The sequence below is a fragment of the Odontesthes bonariensis genome, chromosome 12 (assembly GCF_027942865.1).
Source record: "Odontesthes bonariensis isolate fOdoBon6 chromosome 12, fOdoBon6.hap1, whole genome shotgun sequence".
NCBI lineage: Eukaryota > Metazoa > Chordata > Actinopteri > Atheriniformes > Atherinopsidae > Odontesthes > Odontesthes bonariensis.
The window spans coordinates 20,801,435-20,823,403 of NC_134517.1; the positions used below are offsets into that span (position 1 = coordinate 20,801,435).

A 21,969-nucleotide genomic window follows, 5' to 3' on the forward strand; every position below is an offset into this window, starting at 1 on the left:
ACTATATTTGAAAAAGTAACACCGGGAATCCGAGGTCATTTGGTATTTCTTTTTTTTTTTTTTTTTTTTTTTTTTTTTAAATAAAGTATGTAGGGGAATGCTTTGTTGCAGATTTAAGTGGTTTTTGCACTTATTGAATAGGGAAAAAAGCACGTCTATTGACATCAAAGTTGAGTTCTATGTGTTAAATGATCACAATCTTAGGGTTGTACACAAAAAGGTGTTTTTTTTTCTGAAAATGTCTGCTTTCTCGACATCAACCAATTTTTTTCTTTTGTTTTTCTGTGTGCTCTGCTGAGACTTCAAAACAGAGTTTAATTGGATGCCAGAAGGCAGACAGATTGTGACGTTCCACCTTTGTGATTTCTGTCGTAATGGGACCACATTGATTCGGTCATCGTCATACTGGAGCATGTAGCTGCCTGCAGTCCAAAGTCCAGGCTCGGCAGCAGCTCTCACCGCCAGTAGTGGGCAGGCCTTTAAGCCGGTAAGGGGCGGAGTGCGCGGAGTACAGAACAGATTATACACCTCCTGCTTGGCACAGGACGGCCAATGAAACACTCCTCAAGAAGATAGTTTATTGTAACAACAATACGTCCTCATGGAGGAAGGCACAGCTAAGGAGTAATGTGGCGCACGCTGATTTAAAAAACAACTCTGTTATGGGGCGGCCGTGAAGCAGCCAAACCACAACAATATGCCCCAACTTCAAACTCCTGGTACGAACTAGGGGGGATCGACGCGGATAAACCAATGATGGATTCACTTTAAACGTAGATGACTTAACGCGCAGATTGGACGGGTAGTTGATGCATAGGGGTGCGTAATGATGGCCACTCCAGCGCACCCGGAGACTAGGAAATTTACGCGGAGTCTGGGTAAACCTGGAACAGCGGCAGAACTCAGGCAGAGCGTCTCTGAGGTGGTGAGGACGTCAGTTTTGGTCGTAAGTACACAACTTAACCCCCCCCCTCCATTTCTACTGCCATTGCCATCGTGTCTATTTAAACCGCTACGGAGCAGGAAGCAGCCTGTGATTTTACGCACAGTTTCAGCACGAGAACAGCTGACTTTAGATCAGCTGGGTGGCAACAAATTGTGGGCTGTCAGGCAAAAATGCAACAGAGTGAGTGACCCTGACCTGTAAAACGCGTGAGAGGGTCAGAGAGCGTGATTTGGCTCGGATGAATGAGTTGGTCTGTGGCAGGGACACTTGTGAGCAAAAAAGGGAATGATTTTGTTAAAGGTTTGGCCGGTCGTTGCACATGTAAAACAATACAGAAAGCATTGACAGCTATCCCTTTTTATTAGTTTATACAGAACATTTGCAGCATATTGTGGGCGTCGTAAAAGCCTTCACTTTCATTCTCATGCAGCTGTGGGAGCAGGTGGGACCTGAGGGTTGTTTTATGGAGTGAGTAGCCCTAACTTGTAGAAAGGTGGTGTAGGAGAGGGACTTTGATTCAATGAGGTAAGTGTTAGATGGACTGTTTTCAACTTTTTCAAATGACACATCACAGCATGTAGACAAAAATTTTAGCTTCACTTTCAGAGTGACTGTTGCCTTTATTTCTTTGAGAGTCTACACAGAATCAGTGCATGTTTATAAGTTGTGTGCCGTGTTAAAGCGGCAGTCTGCAACTCTTTTTCAAGCATAATGCCTGGAACTGTCCGGGGATTCTGAAAGTAGTACATTAAATACCCCAATACAAAAAAAAAATGAGTTCTCTAGGTCCCCTATATGTCCCGCTAGGTCCCTCCAAAGCCAGCAGGTTTGTTTACAAAATTGCAGACCGGACCGGTAAAAGGTAACCAATCAGGTTACGAGCTGGGCTCTGCTGCCTGTCAATCACCGATTGTGCACGCGCGATACAAGGTAGGCTCGTCCCCACGCTTATTTATCTAGACTATTGAACTTCATTACGGGCTAGTCTACTTACTGTGTCTTCCATGATCGCAAATGACAGGTGAGTTGATGAATGAGGAGTCGTGTACGCGCATCTGGCGTGCACGTAGACGTGCACGAGTTCTCATGTGTTTTGATGGGGCGGGACAGGAAGTTGAATAACTTTTTATTTTTCGGTTAAAAAATAAGCATTTCTTGCATTTTGCGACTACGGAGGTCACCGTTTTCAACTTCAAGCGTTCTGATAGATCATGTAAACTCTTAAAATGCCAAAAATTAGGACTTTACGTATGACAACAACAAATCCTGCAGACTGCAGCTTAAATGAAGGCATCACTTTCACAGGGATGCACTGAGATGACATAATACCTCCCCACAAAGGAAACCCAGAGGCTTCAGTTTCAAGCCTCGGACACATGTATTGTGTCCAGTGACAGTGACACAATGCAGAACTCGACCGTCCACTCTGGTTGGCAACATCTGGGTGACGAGGACCTGCAGTACACCTCCTTCTCTGTATCAGTTTTCCACATATCTCGCAGAGGAAAAAGGAGTCGACCCTTTTGTTGAGCCCAAGTGTGTTAGGTGTTTGTTGCTCCGTCTGTCTGATTGTTCCACCTTTCCTGGAAAAGGTTGCTAGGCAACAGAAACGGACACCGTCCAGGTTCTCTGTCAGGGAAATGGAATCCTGAGTCAGGATCCCAGACATCCAACCACACCTTCGTATTATTTATTCATTCCCTCTCTGGTATGCTGCCAGAGAAGCCTGAGGGAGGAGAGCAGAAGTTGATACAAGAATGCGTGTTGGGAAATCATCATGCCTCTGGAGGACTGAAGTAACTTGTAAAAACGTTGCAGGCCATTTTATTTTGCCATAGTGTGAGCAGACATGCAGGGGTTCTGAAGTAGATGGTGTAGAGTGACTAAAGACACACATTTAAAGCCTCTTTACTTATTCAGTGTAAAAAGCCAATGGAAAATAAACAACTTTAAAGAATTCTGTATAAAATGATGTAATTAGATGGCACCATTAGGCCCAGTGTCTGGATATGTGATCTGTTGTGGTAATGTATGGCTTTGTCATGGAGTTCAAGTGTTTGCTGAAGCTTCTCAGTGGGACAAAGAATGTGACTCCACACAAGACTGCTGTCCACGCAGCTTCTAATTAATTCCTCCATGAAACATGTAAATACCACAGCGGGAATGGAGGGATCTGTTCCAGGAACATAAAGGAGAGATTGTGGTTGTTGTCGCTTGGTCTGGTTCAGACCATGATTTGTGTTTCTACTTGAAACATTAATGTTGTACATTCAAAAGCCTAAAAACGCAGCACTCGATTTAGGTTATAACTCACACAATAGCTCTTGCATGTCCAGCGGCCACAAAGCAGCGGCGCAGTCAAGTCCCTTCTCCTAACAGTTTGTGTATTTTTGTGACGTCACACACTGGTCAGAGCCTCTTTGTTTATTGTTGAAGTAGAGAGCAGAGAGACTTGTAACAGGCCAGAGCCTCAGCTGAGCCATCCCTCTGTTCCTTCACACTTTCGGCATGCTGAGAGCACTATTAGCTCCACGATGTTTGTCATCAGCTTTGAATTAGTTTTTGCAAGAGAGGCACTTCGGTAACTTTAAATGGAATGATGGCAGAATGTGTTGGGTGTGGGACATGCTTCTGTGGGGGAGTTTTCAAGCGTTAATGTCATTAAGGTATTGGCTGCTGGGTACATAACAAATCAATGGCAGTTGGAAATGTTTAATGTGTACAGTGTGTGAAGCAGCTGGCGGGCAGTTATGTAAACATGATCAATAGTCCGAACTGCCTGCCACCTAATGGTGATATACCCCGACGTTCAGTGTTCCTACATTGTGCCTGACCCCATGCAGCTCTATACCAGATGGGTGTCATTATGTGGGAGGGATGCCATTTGTCACATGTTGTCTGTACATGCACAACTTACATGCTCTGCAGCCACAGGAGGCATTCTGGCTCCTTCTTAGAACACTTAGAACATGGATAAGTATCATACACCTTGGATGGCCTAGTTGTGAGGCATTAAGGATTGCAGACATAGCTATTTATGTTCTAATGGCAGAGGTACTGTGATCTTAAGTAAAAGTAGTGTGGCAACTAATTGAAATTCCTTGTTCAAAGTAACAGTTTAGATGTCTCTTAATCTGTTTGGCAGGTGCACAGGTTTCCTCATTTTGTAGGAATAATCTGTCTTCATCATGTGACAAGATGCTTTTTGTATTGTTGTTTGATTCAGTCAAACATTGCTGGCAATTAATCCCTGCTGTGATGTACAACAGATGCCAGGTTGCACCTACTGTTGTAAAGAAAAGGGCAGAACTTTCCCTCCTGCATGAAAAGCATGCATTGCTCTCAGCTTTCATCAACTCTCCTGATCGTATCAGTCACACCTCTTCACGCCTTTGCTCTTTTGTTTTTTTTCGAGGATGTGTACATTTTTGCCAAAAAGCGGGAATCCCAGAAATGCCTCAGGGTGGGTGTGTGTTTTTCAGACGTTGCAAAAACTCCCAGAAATGATTTCAGCTTTTAGTTGCAATCTTTTGCAGAGATGAAGCTATGCTTTGTAATGCAATGAAACTGGATTTGTCAGTTGTGCCATTCGCCAAATATGAGCTTGGTAGAGCCATATTCTCAACCTGCTGATTGGTAAGTAGGTGTAAGGATAAAGCTTGATGATCTTTTTTTTTTATTTCTTCTAATTGGGCTTCTAATCGGGCAGATTTGAAGGAAAGAAACAGATCATTCTTCTGTATCTTGTGTGCTTGGATCAGAGTAGGTGTTACATACTGCAACCTGGATGACTGAGCTTTCAGAAGATTACAGTGGTGTGTTAGACCTAAGCAGCTTGACCTCCGTGTTTATTACCTGGACTGTCTGCCTGTCACTATAAAGCCTGTGTGTGTGAGAGTAAAAGGGTGCTTAAGCTGCCGTTGTTGCTGTGATGATAAATGGTACTCAGCAACAACGAAACCCAGGCTGGGGGTTGAGACGGGAGAGCAGATGGGTCAATAATACATGAGTATGCTTTTGTAACCAGTCCACCCGTTAAGACACTCTCTCTTCTTTTGCAGCGAATGAGGCATGCCCAAAACTATCATACCTTTTTGGAACCAAATTCCACAAAACCCTCTCAAACTTTCAGTGTTTATTCAGTGTCTATAAACCAGGAAGCCCTGTGCCGCCACACAGCTTAGAACATCATGGTTAACACACGCCATTGCTGTAGTTAAAACTACTGTAGTCCTGCCTAATTCAGCAACAAAACCTACCCTCACAATACTTATAATGTAAAGTACTTGATGCTAGAGATGAGATTATTCTTCTGTGTGGTCATTGGGTTGTATCACATGTGCTAGCAGGTGTTCTTGTGATCTTGTTTTCAGCAATTACAGTAAATGAGGGTTGGCTAGCAGCCAGTCACGTTCTTTCAGCTTTGGCCATAGTTGATATGCAGTTACTGTATTTTTGGATTTGTGGGCTTTGTGTACAGTTTTGTTATGAGTCTAAAAGGAGGAATGATAGATTGGAGCCAAAAAAAAAAAGATATTATAAATGAACTACACATTTGAGGTTATATTATGCTTTTTGGCTTTTCCCCTCACCGGCAGTTTGTTATATTGATTTTTCTTTTTTTTTCTTTTTAACCAAACCCAAAGTCTACGCCAAAGGGACTTTTTCTCTCCCACAAAAACACTATACGCCCAAACATTTCATTTGTAGTCCAGAATTTTTTTTCTCGTTATTTGTGTATATCAAAGTGTAACATACTTATGGAATACCTTCCTTATGGCTACTGGCACACCTCAGACCTCCACACAGGATGATCAGCTGAAATTTTGGACCAATCTCAGCAGACTGGGTTTTTTGTGATGGGGCCTTAAAGAGACAGGAGCTCAAAGCGAATGTTCCATCGAGGTCATAAGACGTGCTGTAGCATCTTATAGTTAGAGATTAATATTCTTGCTATTTTTACACGACAGCATGTAAACCTATTCTAGTAGAAATCCAGAGACAAACTGTGACCCTGTTAAAGAAAATGACATGGGCTGTTTAATTGTTGTGTTAGTTCAAAGTTGCCACCTTGGTGTAACTGCAAGAATTAGTTGATAAACCAACAAGCCATTTTGATGAATAGTTTAGTTGTGTTTTCAAGCAAAGATATATCTTATGACACATGGCTTATGAAACAAAGTCTTAAAGTAATGTGAGATGTAAAATATAACCATCAACAATAAAAATCGATCTGCTTGATTTTGGGCATGCATTTTGGCAGTTATAGTTATGATCTAAACCCAAGCTTCCCCTCGTTGCTTTTGCAGTTAGAGTATGAAGCTTCAGAATTTTATTTTTCAATTTATCACGTGAATTTGGGGATAATGTAAAGCTCTCAGTGAAAAATTTAAAGGATTTCCTCCATCCAACCTGGAGTGACCCCGGTTAGTCCACATAAATACTACAGTAGCAAAGCCAACTCAAATGATCTGGTGTCCAGACAGACACATTCTGTTCCAGTGTAAATGAAACGGGATTAAATCTCAAGAATATGGATCGGGTGGGATTTTACCACATGTCAAAATAAGTGTTAAATATTTCCTCTGTGCAAGAAATGAATCCCAATGAGCCGTGGTCACCTCATGGGATTGTTTTACAATTTCTTGGCTCAGTATACAAAGTAAGGAAACATTTACTGTGTAATCTGCTTCAGTGATGGCTCTGACATCCATTTTTTTTTAACAAAAACAATCACTGCCACCATAAACTGATGCACCAAAATTATTCCATTCCTCCAGAGCAGGAAGTGCCCCTGGCTTCCTGTCCTTCATCTTATGGTGGGAGACCAGAGCCCAGTCTTTTCCTTGATCAAGCAAGTTTCCTGTGCCTGTATTTGGGCTGAACATGAGTTTTGGGCAGGGCTCCGTGTCAAACCGCCCACTGTGTCTGTGAGTGTTCTGCCTGATAGAGCGGAGCTGTTTTGGAGCACAGAAGAGGTTACCATAACAGAGAGGGTCTGCTGAGGAGTCTGTCTGGTGCGTGTTTTCCTGTTAGCAAGTGCATGGCAGCTCTCTGGGACCTGTTCAGACCATATTAAAAAAAAAAAACTACTCGCCCGGCAAGACTTTACTTGCCTCAAGCCTCATATCATACATCAAGCAATGATGACAGTATCTGACTAATGCTAACGCTATTTCAGTTTGTTTTTTTGAACATTTGTCCCGTCAAGGCTTGCAGCTGAGCTGAGGTGGATGCCGGCTGGAATTCTCCTTTAGAAGACAGTTTGTTTGATTTTTGCATTCTCTCATCCACCCAGACGGAGATTAGTTTGGAAGAATAAATCTGCTGGGTGGTCGCTCTTGTGGAAGCTTTAAACATAAGTTTTGAATAAATACGGCCTTTATACTGTACATTTACAGCTCTATCTAAATCAAACTTCCTCTCAGAGATGTGAGAGGCCTGTAGAGACCCATATCCTGCCGTGGAGTCATGATTGCAGCACATAATCATCAAAAGTGCTTCACTTCCATCCTCCAGGCCATTAAGGTTGCTATTTTTGAGTCAGCAGGACGCACACCTTAGTGCAGCTAGTGAAGACATGCTGAGTCACAACTCCTTTGGTCCTATTTTTCCTCTGATTATTATGCGGTTAATCCAGTTTGTCTTGCTGTGTAAACTGATCAAATCTGGCATCATCATCTCAGATCTAATAAGGAACCAGATTTGAATGAATGGTACAATGATGGCAGTTTACATGTCAAACAAACAACTGTTTTGTATCACTGCAGTATGTAAATACACCCGAAAACTAGTGTTTGTCAAACTCTCACTGCTATTATGCAGTTTCTTAATCTAGTGGTTGATCTCAAAGCAGCTGTCAGTGTGTTGCCAGCATGCAGTTATTTATTTGAGAGCAGGCTTTATTTCTTGGCAGAGTTCATTGTACTGTCTCATGGTTGGCCGTGTTGTTTAGCCTCTCCTCCATCAGAATATTGCGAGGGAGTGCAAGCATTAGCCTGTAGCACATCTTAGCAGTCATATGAATGGCACCATGACAAACAGCTCTTTACATGAACAAGCCCACACAAGAGTACGTGAATGAGGGAAATATATTTGTTGTAGGTGGATACTGAAATGCCTAGCATCACTGATTCATTAGTTTTGTGAGAGGCCTGTCTAGTGAAACTAGTCGAGCTTAAAGTCCCAAAGGCAAAAGTTACCCCACCTACAGATTAAGATCATCAGATTAAGCCCTGAAAGCAGTGACTGGAGACTGTGACTTCCGTGTTATTTGATGAGGAAAATGTTTAGCAAAGAGCAGTCTAATGTCTAGCACATTTTGTTTGTTGTGGGTGTGCTTCCCTCCCATCCTTCACTGCATCTTACCACTAACGTATGATTGTAGGAACACAGCTGTTACCATGACAGCAGCAATTCAGGGCTTGCTGTAGAGCAACATGCCAAACCCTTTCATTATTTGTCAATCAATGTAGGCTTTTTTTATATATATATATATAAATCATTGTCTATTGTGTTTGAAGAATATGTTTGCTCTTTGAGAATGGAAAGGCTCTTATGAATGAAAATCTTGTCCAAAAAAAAAACATTGTTTGTTATCATTCTATTTCAAACTAAACATCTTGAAGATAAAACATGGACATTTTGAAGAAACTTTAACTACTTTCCCTTGCCCTTTTCTCCGGTGCCCACATGAGGCTAACAATGTTTTTATTGGTGAACTCTGCAGAGAAAATAAACATTTATAGCACAAGTTTTCGCACTAGTTTGAGATGGCTTTTTGCCTCTTTTGAAAAGGAGTTGAATAAGAAAGGGTGTTGGAAACAACTTTTTTCCAATATGATTGCATATGGCAAACATTTAACTCATCTACAGAAAATGAACCCTTGCTGACGTAAAGAAATAATCACCATATACTCAGTTTGAAAGACTTCCAGAGGTCCTCTTTCTGTTTGTCTCTCAAATATGGCGAAGCTTACTGATTTGTTTTTGTGTCCTCCCCCAAAAAGTTTTCTTTCAGGTTAGTGACCACTACTCTGTTTACTGTTTACTGTTTATCAGATATTTCACTATACAGCGTATTGAAACGGTCTGTGTCTGTCGCTTGTCTGGTGCTAAGACTTTTTCTTCATTTAATTCTGTGAAATCCATGAAAATGAACCCAAACTGTAAAACTGCAGGCCGGATAACAAAGCAAACTCCCTAAGAAGTTGTGATACTGTTTTCACATTGTCATTTGATACAGTGTAATAATGCAAACCCAGTCATCCAGGATGTGAACTTAAGAACATAATTACATATCATTGCAAGCAAACCTAATTATCTGTTTCCTTTTGCACCTTCGTTATATCATTCATTCTTCTGTGTGAATGATGCAGCTTTAGTGTTAAGCAAGCAGCCCACTGTCTGGTTTAAATCTGGTTTGAATTTCATATCTGTCATCTGGCTCCTCTGACATTGCCGCACCATGGTTACTAACTCGCTATTCACATTCGCTATGTAGATGGCAACAGGATCAGCTGCTGTCAGATGTGCTGCGTCAGAAGGATGGATTAACATGCTTTTAGCCATTTCCTGGATTATTATTCCGATCTACTGTAAATGAAGAAGATAATGCTGATGTGTTTCAGCATATTTTTCTTTTTTGCTGGATAGGACATTTTGGTTTCGTTTCTGGGTCGTAGACAAATGTTTCTGAGAATTTGTTAGAGATCATTTAACGTTCCTGCTCTGCTGCTGCAGTGTGCTGTCAGAGTCAGAGGATGAAAGTGAAAGTCATCATTGATTTTGATATCGTTCATCTGGGATTTCCCTGAAAGTTTCTGCCACAAATTGGAAGTGACCCAAAAAAATAATCAGAGATAGGTTAAGGTATTACTAATCTGGTAACTGGAAAAACTCAAAGGCCCTGAAATGTGACGTCACTCCTGAATGCTACATGTTTCCCCCTTTCCCACAGTGCCTGCTGTCAGCTTCATTAAAATGAGCCTAAACTCTCTGCAGTTCTCAGGGTTTGGTCTTATGGCTTTGTGCACCGTGTTGGACCCACCACAACCAGGAGGGTTAATGACTTTTTACCAGCCAGACTGCATATTTTGCATTCCTCACTCTGACTAACTGTAGGCCAGAGAAGGATGGAGGCGGGGCGGGTGGATATAAAACAGGGGCGGAGCCAATGGATTGGATCATTTCCTTGCAGAGCATCTCACCTTTTGGCTTTCATATAAACCTAGCATCTAAAAAGACAGATATTGTAGACTGTAAAGTATATGTTTATTTCCAAAAAGCAGATGAAAAATAGTTGGTATATGGGTTTAGGTGAAGCTTTTTTCACTGCTCTATAAGCAGTACTCAGTTTCGGACCGAGAAATTGTAGCAGGTCACAAGATAAATCTGAGGGACGTCACAGCTTAAGTGTGGGAACATGCTTCAAGTGGACCCACTTCACTCCACCGTATGAGTCAATGTACTCTAGCACTGACCTTATACAAAGCAAGCAACAACAATACAAAGTTTTGACAAGCATTGGATGCAAAATTAGTTTTATTGATTTATTTTTTTATATTTTTTGTGGCTCATTCAAAAAAAGAGGAAAATCCACATGGAACATTGAGCTCCTGTTTTCCCTTTAAAGCCAAAACAGGCTCATTGTTCACCCTCTGCCCACTATAAACCAGTGAGATCTGCTTTAAGTGACAAATTATTCCAAAAAATTCCTTCATCCTCTGTTAAATCAGCTGACATTCAGAAAAGTGAAAGGGATGAAAACTGCACAATTGCATGAAGACAAATAAACCTCCTACACAGGAGGAAATCATGTGACCTCAATAATCCGGGTTTGGTTTTTCTGTCAAAGCCTTGCGCACAGTACACAGAGACAGAACTCTCCTTGGGTTTATGTTTTTGCTCCCAGTTTGTTTTTCAGGGACTTTGCATCGGGAGGCAGGATTGCACTGAGTGTGCACTTTACGTTGCCACAGTGTCTCTTGCTGGGATGGATAAATAAAGTTTGCTGTTGCGGTGTTTACAGAAGAGCAACTGTGCGGCTGTGCGCCTGAAGGCCTGCATCTCATCACATATGTTTGCAGTGGAGGGATACAAAGTAATCCCGGACCCTGGACAGTGCACTGCTGACATGTAGACAAGCTTTATGCTGTGCGATGTGGCTTAAACAACATGCACGACTTCACACGGCTGTGCAGATAAACAGCTCAGTATCCCTGACTTGAGTTAATCATCCGTTAAAGGCTCTACTCAGTCTTTTAAGGCCAACAGCACCATCCCCCACTGACAGAAGACTGTGTTAAATTATGACAAAATTCTTCTATGATCTTAACAAAGTTCCGTTTCAACTTGAATGATGGATTCTAATGTAAGTAATTTGCAGCTATTATCCACTTTTTGTGTTTCTTGACACACACACTTTTGCAAATAAATCCCCGGAGCCTCTCAAAAATGTCAAATCCGTCTTAGTAGCTATAGCAGCCGAACGGCTCATTGTGTTGTTAACCTGATCCAACAGGGAGGCTAAACCTCACATGCAAACAACAAAGGAATTATCAACAGCAAATAATGAGATTTTTTTAATTTGATTTTTTTCCATGTTGGAGTCCTGCCGTGCGGTGTGTGTTACTGTGTGATGAGAGACTGGAGGGGGGCTGTTACTAATGTTAAAAGTGGCCGATCCCAGGCACGCTTACAGGCCCTCAAAACAAAGCATTCAGCAAAATGCACTATCAAAGTCGAGCTATTCCAAAACAAGCATGTACTGTAACATGTGCTTCCTCTCTCGGGAAGGGTGTGGGCCACAAAGTGGTGGCGTTTGAAGCTTCGATCAGGTGGTACCAACAAACTGTGTATATAACTTCTGCAGCCTACCATTATGTGTCCCCTATGGCCATTATAGCACTGCATACCACAGAGAGGTACCAGAAGTCGTAGATGGTTTACAGATTTATGTCTCCTGGTGTTTTTTCCTGGTGTATATACTGCTGAAATTTGGATTACAAATGATTGTCCTCCATCTGTAAAGAAGTTATTTAACAATGGAGGCCAACTTGAGATCTGTGTGGTATCCACTGCCCCTAAAGTGGTGCAGGTGCACGGACATGCGTTCATCTCCTTTTCCATACCGTGTTTCCCTTTATTGTCAGCGGTGTTCACTGAGCCAGGCTCTAGAGGATTTCCACTGATTACAAACAAAGAACTAACAGCGATTAGCTGATCCTTAAAGGTTCCCAAACTCCCACAGTATTCCCACTCTGTCTACCGGCTGTATGATGTTTTTGTTTTTTTTCCTGTTTAGATGTTATTATTGTTCTTTTATAGTTTTGAGGCCGTAAAAATGAATCTGTCTTCTCACTGTGTTTCAGATTGTTTTCACTTTCCTCCCACAATTCCCCGCTACATCAGCTTGCTTGTGGCAGGGCTAAAGTTGAAAGTGAGGGATCTGCTGTTTAATCTGTTAAGTCTAACTGTCTTTCATTTGAGTAAATCTTGATTGGGACCATCTGTTGGCCAACAAGTCTGTTTAACTAAAGGTCATAGGAGGATATTATTCATGAGCTGTTCCAAACAGAAAGCAAGCCACCTGCGTTAATGGTTTATTTTTTTTTAATGAAGATGGGAAACTTAGAGCGCAAACGTTCTGTTAATGAGTAGAATTTTATTGACAGACATCTTATCCAGTTTCTTAGGTTGTTGGGTTTTTGTTTTTGTCCAAACAAATAGAGTAATTAGAAATATTTCAGTTTAATTTTATAATCTTCCAACGCAATAGCTAAATAGTTGACTTGCAAAGCACATGCCTTAACAGCAGAAACAAAAGGTTCAATAACAGTATCTCAATTGAATATTATTCCCGTTCTCATGCAATAATGGAATTGCATCTCAACTTTTACCCTTGATGATGCCAAATTTATGAAGTATGACCTCAGTAAGATTCCTGCAGCTTCGTGTAGACTCAACTACGGTGCGGCCGCAGTAGTTGCAGGAACTTAGCTTTTCACCCTGTGATGGCCTCTTGCCAGGCCAGTGTGGGCTTGTTTCAGGATCAGTAACCTCTCAGCTTCCACCCTGCGTGTCAGAGCCCGAACATGATGATAGCTCTCCCTTTAACATCACCTGGGCACTGGTCACTAACTTGGCAAATCATAGTCCCTAAGCTGACAACAATAACCAATGACAGCATCAAGGTAACACTGTTTTGCTCAGCTCTAAACATAATACATGGATATTTTAGTTTCCTACCTCCTGACAAATAAACACACACAGAACTAACTACAGGTATATTCTTCCATGCATGTGTCATGGTGCTGTCATTTCACTTCTGGCTGTTCTGCCTCATGTGATGTGAATGAGCTGTCAAAACACTGTTGCAGCATGTTTTTTCTCTTTTCCTCTTGGGTCCATATAAACAGTCATATCTTCTTCCTGTGTAGCAACATTATTGTTGAATGAAGGAAAAAAAAATGTGTTCACACTGAGCTGATGTATGTGAACTACACTCATGTAGTAAACAATGGCTACAGTATGTCAGTTGTCAATAAGTGCATGCTGTTTCAATGAAGAACTGTATCACATAACAGCAGTGTAATTACTCTGTTTATCTTCAATGTATAGGAATGCATAGATAACCCATGACTACAATATTTGATCATTCAATTATATGATGTTGCCTTCCTTAGGGCATAAAATAAATTAAGTAGACATTCTGTTGATGTAGTAACCTCGTTTTCCAGTAGGTGGCAGTAATACGATGCTCTGATGTTTTTGTACCTTTAACATCTAAACGGAGCCACTCCATGCTCTCAATGCATTTTTTGATTGTACACTCATGAGCATGAACACTGTTTGATCAGCTACTTTGTGCTTTCAGCTGAAGTAACGGGACATTGGTGTTATGTTCTGTAGTTTTCATGTTTAATGCTCCTCTGTTGTGATCTTCTTGCGATGTATCGTTGAATCATAGTCTATGCGTATTTCGTACTCCAAAATAAACTGAAGCCAACAGCGTTGATATTTACTACAGTCCATTTTGAATATGCTGTGCAATCAGTTTTGTGCTGCACTGACTTGTAATAAGATTAATCTTTGTTGCGTTTTCTGAAGCCAAAACACAGTTGGAAGTGATAAGAGAGCGACTGCAGGGCCTCAGGGCTTGGCTCTGCTTCAGACCATCACTGCTGGTGCTGGCTGTGGAAAGGCACTGCTGGATTAGACGAATATATTAATGATAAATTTACCAGCAATGTACCAACACGCAGCAGTCTGATTGCAAATGCAACAGAACCGCATGGCACTTTGGAATGTAGATGAATGCATTGTGTACCTCCAACTTATGCTGTGCCTGGTAGCTCCACAAAGTAAAGGAAGTGCTACCACTCAGGAAAATGGGTCATTTTCTTCCCCAGGGATAAATAAACCATCTCAAAATACCAAGAGGAAGGGGATGTGGTCGCGTTGTATTTGCTTTGTACCAAGTTAGGAGCGTGAGGGTAACCTGAGTGTGAGATGCGGGTCAAAAAGACTTAGATTTAATCCATGTAGCAGTTCAATAAAACCGGTTCTACACAATGCAATGTCCAGACAATGATGTTAGTGTGCACTGTTGTGACAAGAATTTTAGTGGTTTCTATGTAAACTTGGCATGTAAAATGTAAGGCATTTTGGGTTATTGAAAAATTCCAAGCCTATCTTTGTAGCCCACCCACATGTGTAACTGTAGGGCAGAAACAAAAACCCTTGGGAACTGGTTCAAATGTTTACTCTTAGCATTCTTTTGCAAAACCATCAAGGGTTAATATAGCTCCTGGCTTTGTGCTCTACCAATAAAATTTGACTTCTTATGTTTGTGCTGTTGAACTTTAGATGGGGTCAGCTCTCCTCTCTGTTGAGGAGTTGTGATGGGGTTTGGAGGACAGCGGGCAGTGAGAGGCGGCTTTATTATGACAGGGTTTACACACACACACACACACAAACACACACATCAGCAGGAAACAGCCACTTCCTTTTAGGAGTCTCTGGAGGGTTCCGCCCGGGAGCCAATCAGTTTTATCGGCGCTGTCCTACCGACTATGTGGGTGATGTTGCAGTGGTCTGCCACACTGGGCCATCGCTCTGGATGAACACGCAGAAAACAAACACACATACACACCTCTCCCCACAGATCCTGGCCACGGAGACATGTCCAGCTGTGGACTTGACCTTCACTCCAAGGCACTCTTTAGATGATATGCCAGCTCCTCCTGAACTCCCTTCTGACTCCTCAGAGCCATGCAGCGACATTTCTGTCTTTGTTGTGTGCAGGATCGACCCCTCCCTAGTGTGAAAGGGGAAACTCAACTTGACCCCTCTCTGCACATATGCGGTGGCTTTGATGTTTGGAGCTGGGCTCCACCCATCACTTGCTGCTAACAGCTTGAAATAGCTGTATTAGTACAAGTGGTGTTATTAGGGGGTTTTGCTGTTGGCCAGCTAAGGCATTCACATGTTGCAGAAGTTGGCACAGTGTCAATCCACCTGGAGAAGACAAACAGTTGCTTAATTTGCTGTTTTTTTCCATAAAGAAAAGTGTTGACTGAAGAGCACTGCTCTTACATACACAAACAGTAAATCATTTAAAAAAAAAAAAAAAAAAAAAAAAAAAGCAGACCATAAGATCACATCATATTGTCAAGTGTGTGTTATCGACACGATATTTGGTCTCATTCTTTTCATATCGCAGCTCATGTCAATAACTCCATCAAAGTATCAAAACTTCAGCATTGCACCTACTCAACCAGAAAGTGTAGCCCAGTGAGCAGAGTAAGGGTTACAGCAGCAGTAATCCATGAAGCTCTACATGCCCAGCTGTGCTTCTGCAGCTTCTCCAGATTCGAACAGAGGAGAGCAGCAAAGCTTTCACAACCCACAGAGGTTGTCCACTTGAATATCCACACTGGTTCACTATAGCTTTTTTTCTGGAACTCCACCTCATGATTTGGGATGCTTGACACAGTCCAACTTCGTTTCTTTCCTACAGTCAGACATGCGCAGTAAAGATGTTCTCAAAACATGTAGGGATTCTGGGATGAATTCCCCTTTGGGCTGTATTATGTGGTATAATAGATTATATTGTTATATTGTTAGTTAGTATGTCACAGTCAGCTGGTTGGAGCCGCCTCACACAAGGGAAGTGGAAAGAGTCATGATTACACCTCATGACTCAGCAATCGTGCATGACCTTAATAATTCAGCACGCTTTAGAGCAAATACTGTAACTTCTCAGCATAATGCAGAACACAAACCGGTTCTTTCATGTTATTCTAAATAAAGATCCACAGGAAATGAGGCGGTTGCACAGATTTAACCTCAAGACTTGCCATTTCCATGGATTTTGAAGTGTTGCAGAGCTGCTGCTTTAATTGGACATTCCTTTAGCAGCTAGCTCAGGCTCTGAGAATTTTGGATCACTGCCTTGTGATTGACAATTAATAGTCCACTTCTTCCCTTAAATAATTTGTAATGTAAGAGTAATAGATGGCTCCCGAAAATTGGTATACATATATTTCCATTTATTTCGTAGCTGTGGTGCTTTGTCGTCGGCAGCATGTCAGCACCTTGCTAGGTTTTGTTCGAGCTGCAAGCCTTTCAGAGGCCTTGTATCACACAAACCTTATGCATCAGTGGCACTGCCAGTCATTTTTTTTTCCAGGTCCATACAGTACTGTCACAGAAAAATTGTGAACACCTCAAGACATTGTTGTGGACACGTCTTTACGGGCACAAGGAGAATCTGTGTCTTCAGGGTAAAAGCTGTGATGGCCAGCTGTGACACTTCTAACAATGCCTGCTTCTTGTTTGACTAATGTCTTCATCATACTTATGTTGGTGCTATAAACGTCCGCAAGTTCAGCTAAAGTCTCTAGAACAAAGTGCTACATTTAAAGGAAATGTGTTTGACAGCTTGCGTACACAGCCTTACATTTGTGATTTATGACTGCAGTTTTACACCAGATTACTTTTTGTTACTTCATATAAAGCCTCAAATCCCTCTTTGCAGTGACAGGGAGGTGGAGACTGGATCTGAAGTGTGAAAGAAGGGATAAACCAAAACAAGAGATGTGTTTCCAATCACATTCAAGTCTCATCCCTCGTCCCCACCCCAACCCCTGTATCTCTCACTGAAGCCCCTCATTTACGGTCTGAGGTACTTCCCTCTGCAGCTCATCTCATCCTGAACTCGAATGTAGTTCAGTGTGTCAAGTGCTACTGAAATATTAACACAACAGCAGCAAGCAGGAATAAGTGCAAGAGTTTAGAGGGCCATCTTGTAAGGGAGGATTTCACTTTCTCCAGATTTTTGTTTATAAGAATACACTTGCATATATTATTGTAATTGATAGAGAAGTTTCTGAATTCTCCAGAAAAAAACATGTTCAGAGAGGATGGTGCTAGGATGTTATAGAATTGATGATTTTGACACCAAACGTCAAATAGACTGCTGCAAGAATGAACCTAATTATGTATGACAGCTGTTACTAAGGTCTTGAGGGGTCTTTGAGGGCACTTTGCAGATGCAGGAAGTGAACAGAAAAGGGTTAAACAAACCAAGACGAATGTGACCCCATTTCCTTGTCTCCCTCCTCATAATCAGGATGCCGTGTGTTTCTTTGTGCATGGCTTTGAAATAATGTTGTCCCACAGGTGCACTTGTAGTATAGGTCAAGTCTTCTCATAAGGGTTATGCAACACTCGAGATTGATATCTTTCCAAACAAAGAAGCGACAACCTCTTAACAATGACCTACATAAACCTAAACTGTAGAGACAAGTAAGTGGTTTTTCCAGCTTTTAAAAACACATCTCGTTCCTTTCCTGCGTTTATCTTCTGTTTTCCTAATCACTGTCTGAAGACATTTTAATCAAACGCTGTTCCAGTGGGTGAATCGTTCCTTGGCATTTTCAAAACCTTGTGTATGATTCAGTTTTGTTGTACCAATCTGTGTGCTTGGCAAAGAGGGCAGCTTGTGATCAAAAGCAGCAAATCTGGGTTTTTTTATCGAAAAACACTCCCTATTTGAAGTCTTGGCCAAAAAGGTTTAAATCCCTCCCATGTTCTGATCTTTTTTTTGTAAACACAGATTTCCATAAGACTTGAATCGGGCCACTGCCAGAACTAAGTATTTCAGTCCAGTTATTTTTGCATATTGGTCGTAAGTCATGTGTTGTTTTGTTTGCTTTTTCACTGCAACATTAGCTTCTCACTGCTGCGTATTGTGTACATTCTGTGCATCTAGATTCATGCACTTTTTCTGCCATTTCCCTGTGTTTTTTCAGTTGAACTAAATGAGCATTCAGCCATATTGCTGTTTGCCTGACCGTGGAATCAGACACTCCCTCTGGATAATGAAGAGCTGCATTCAGTCTAACCCATTTATTTAACATTTACTCATCCAACGCCCTAAAGAAGTATGATTTGTTTTTTGTTTTTTTTAGTAAAATTGAAATGGATGAATTAATTGTAGCATGAAAATGTGGGACTGCAAAGATAAGGTAGAATTTGCAAAAGCAGAAAACAGGCACATGACTAAGTGAGATAGAAACAGATACACGTTGCTCTAAAGCTCAACACTGGTCGAAGCTGCAGCCGAGCTCACACAGCATCCTTCATCCCCCCATCCCTTATTCTCTGCTCTACCTCCCTCACTCACTCACTGCATCTCGTGTGCTGACGGAGGTATTCTTCCAAACACACACTGGGGCAGCACGGAACTACTGTGCTGTCAGACTGCTCTGTGGATGCTTCTGCCAGGACACTGACACTGTATCCCCTGGGCGAAAAGCTGTGGATTTGTGGGTTCGAGGAAGATCATGGACCAGGCCAGTGCACGGGATGATGAGGGAAACTGGGTCAGTAGTAGGCTCTCCTGACTGATGCCTCCTTGGACGCAGAGGAATGGGGTGCACCACCAGCACAGTTGTGTTTGATGGGCTGCGCACTGTCTTGGAGAGGAACTGTAGTGGCTACATCTGCAAGGAAACAGCTGAGCCAACTGGGCCATCTGAGGCTGAGCGAGCGCTGAGTCGGAGAGAGTCGCGTCTACTTCCAACACCAAGAATACTTAAGGTGTGTGTATTTGCTGCTCAATGGATACAGTTGCGGTTTTCATTCCAAGCCTATATATAAAAAGGTGAGGGAGGAATTTTCAGAAGTGGGGTCCATAGTTATGTTTTCATATCTTTCGTGCAGTTATGTATGAATTTCTTGTTTCGTGTGGCCATCTATCAAACGAAATAAAAAGGCATATCATCCTTAGTTTGCGATGCAGGAGGATAGTGAATGTCTCAATTTTGGCTTCATAAACTATTCATTTTAGGCTTATGCTGAGTGTTGCTGAGGGAAGTGAAGAGAATTATTGCAATCTATGTAAAACGAAGAAGAGTAAAGCAGTACATTTTTTTATATATATTTTTCAAGTTAGATCCTACAATTAATCCCTGATTAATCACTCAGTAAAAACCCAGACTGATAATGTCAGTACGGGCTCAGGGTTATTTAAGTGACTAAAATATATTCCTCCAGAATGTTTCTTTGATGATAAATCTATGCAGAATAAATCACTGATGCAACCTTCCTTCCCAGATTTTCTCTGTGAAGATGGCAAAATGTAGGATGGGATTATGAAAATTGCTCGCTAAATTTGCTGAGTGCGACATTTTCCACCCTCATATAGACACAAAACTTCAACAGCTTGTGGAGTTTCATATCTGGCAGATTTATAGATGCAACTATGCCAGTTGCTTCAACCATGTGAGTATGTTTTCAAGAGACTTAACAGTATAAAAAGTAGGGCAGTAGAAGGGCTGAATGTTCCCTCTTGCTAAGCACTGCATGGGTTAAAGCCTTTAAGGGCAAGGATTGCAGAGAGGAGGTTAAGGGGGGACAGTAAGCTCTATGTCTGCTGGAAATCAATCACCGCTCTTCATCTGTGGACCAGTGGGCTTGGCATTGATTCTGCTGCTCCGTACCAGCTTGTCTTTCCCCTCTTGTTTGTGTTTATTTAAAACTGTGTGTGCGTGCGTGCACATGTGATGTCTCTTTCCCGTCGCTGCTTCATCAAATTCAGAGAGTGCTGAGTGACAGTGGTGTGGCTGAGAGAAGGAATTGGGTCAAGGGCACGGTTGCTTCCCCTGGCTAAGGGATTGCTTTATCATCCAAACGCCATCAGTTAATCCTCCATGAGTATTTACAGTCTTTTAAATCAAAAGTTAAATGTGCACAGGGATTGCAGTTAGGTTGCCAGTGTAGCTAAAGCATTTAGTTTGAATGCAGTAAAAGGACAAATGAATAAATAATACAGGTAGCCAAATGAACAATAGTGCAGTGTAAAAGTGTATCTACACTGTTTATGACTCAAAATAACTTTAAAAAGGATTTCAATGAACACTTTCTTGTTTTATTTTCTGCAGGCAATTTTTGATGCTAACTTTGTTAGCATAAGCCACTGGCTGATACGATTACTGTTTTAACCGGAGAAATTTTACTGTTTTTTTTTTTTAAATATATTTTTTATTGAGCTTCAAGGACATAATATATAAGTACACATACAATGCTCATTTTTATACTTATATATATACTTACATTGACTAACACCCCCCCCCCCCCCCCCCCCGGAACATGTTGGACACCACTCCAATTTAATTTTAAAAGAATAAGAAAAGGAGATAATAATAATTAAAACTAATCACAGTCGAGAGAGAAGAAAAAAAAAAAAAAAAAAAAGTATGCATACATCCATATGTATACAATATTACAATAAGAGCTGTGCACCAAACACGATCTGATCCATATGAAATTAATCACAATCACAACACAAATGCCTGGTGGCCGCTAAGTGTTTAACAAGTGGGCAGAGTTTTAAGTTTACCAAGATACTTTAATACCGGATCCCAAACAGAAAAGAATTTGCCTCTGGACCCTCTGAGAGCATATTTTATTTTTTCCAATTGTATAAATTGTGCTAGGTCACTAAACCATAAGGACACTTTGGGTGGATTTTTCGCCTTCCAGTGCAATAATATTCTTCTACGTGCAAGCAACGTTGTGAAAGCAATTATATTTTTATAACATTTCTTTAATGATGCATACCTTCTATCCGTGATACCAAATATGACCATAGCTGCGTTGGGTTGAATGTCAATATTCAGTGCTTCTGACAACGTTTTAAAAATAGTAGACCAATAGTTTGCCAAGGCTGGACAGGACCAAAACATGTGCGTTAAATCAGCAGGAGTGTTCCGACACCAGTCACAACCTGCATCAGTGTTTGGAAATATTTTGGCCAGTCTTGCCTTGGAGTAGTGGATACGATGTAGAACCTTGAACTGTATGATGTTTAGTTTAGCACAGGAAGAACTATCGTTCACTCTTAAAAGGGCGCTCTCCCACACCTCCTCTCCGAAGTCCTCCCCCAGCTCATCCACCCAGTCTGCTTTAATTTTTGCCAGTGTTATTTTTTTAAAGGAAGCTATACAATCATTAATTCTTGAGATGAGTCCTTTAGGGCTAAAGGGAGATTCCAACAGATCATCTAGACCAGAAGATGGTGTTATGCATGGAAAATCGGGATCGTGACGTTGAATGAAGTGGCGGACTTGGAAATATCGAAACAGGCTAGACCGAGGAAGGTCAAATTTACGCATCAGATCATCAAAGCTTGCAAAAGTAGAGTCTATGTACATATCCTTAAAATTATAAATGCCTCGTCTCTTCCAAAGACTAAATTCAGAGTCTAACCTGGCTGGAGGGAAGAGGTGATTATTGTGGATGGGACTTAGATGAAGAAGGTGCTTGAACCCAAAGTGACGTCTAAGTTGAACCCATATTTTAAGGGTGTTTATGACTATAGGATTATTAGTGTGTTGTGAAACAGAGAGGGGAAGGCAGGAGGTGATCAGGGCTCTAAGAGAGGTGGAGGTACAGGACGCAGCCTCAAGGAGACACCAGTCTGCGTCAGGAGTATGGAGCCAAAACATGATTTT

At 41.5% G+C, this 21,969-nt stretch overlaps 1 protein-coding gene across 7 annotated transcripts in view; it reads left to right on the top strand.

The window, feature by feature from the left end:
- The first annotated feature begins 523 nt into the window (after positions 1-523).
- Positions 524-21,969, top strand: part of LOC142396643 (dedicator of cytokinesis protein 9) — a 75,910-nt gene continuing 54,464 nt past the window's right edge. For 3 of the 7 annotated variants that reach the window (XM_075479607.1, XM_075479606.1, XM_075479609.1), the window contains exon 1: positions 524-946. In XM_075479607.1, the coding sequence (XP_075335722.1) occupies positions 827-946 (120 nt within the window). In that variant the 5' untranslated portion in view covers positions 524-826. Of the gene's footprint in view, positions 947-18,205; positions 19,055-21,969 lie in introns of those variants that run through there. The other 4 variants (XM_075479601.1, XM_075479602.1, XM_075479604.1 and 1 more) reach the window with 2 other exon arrangements.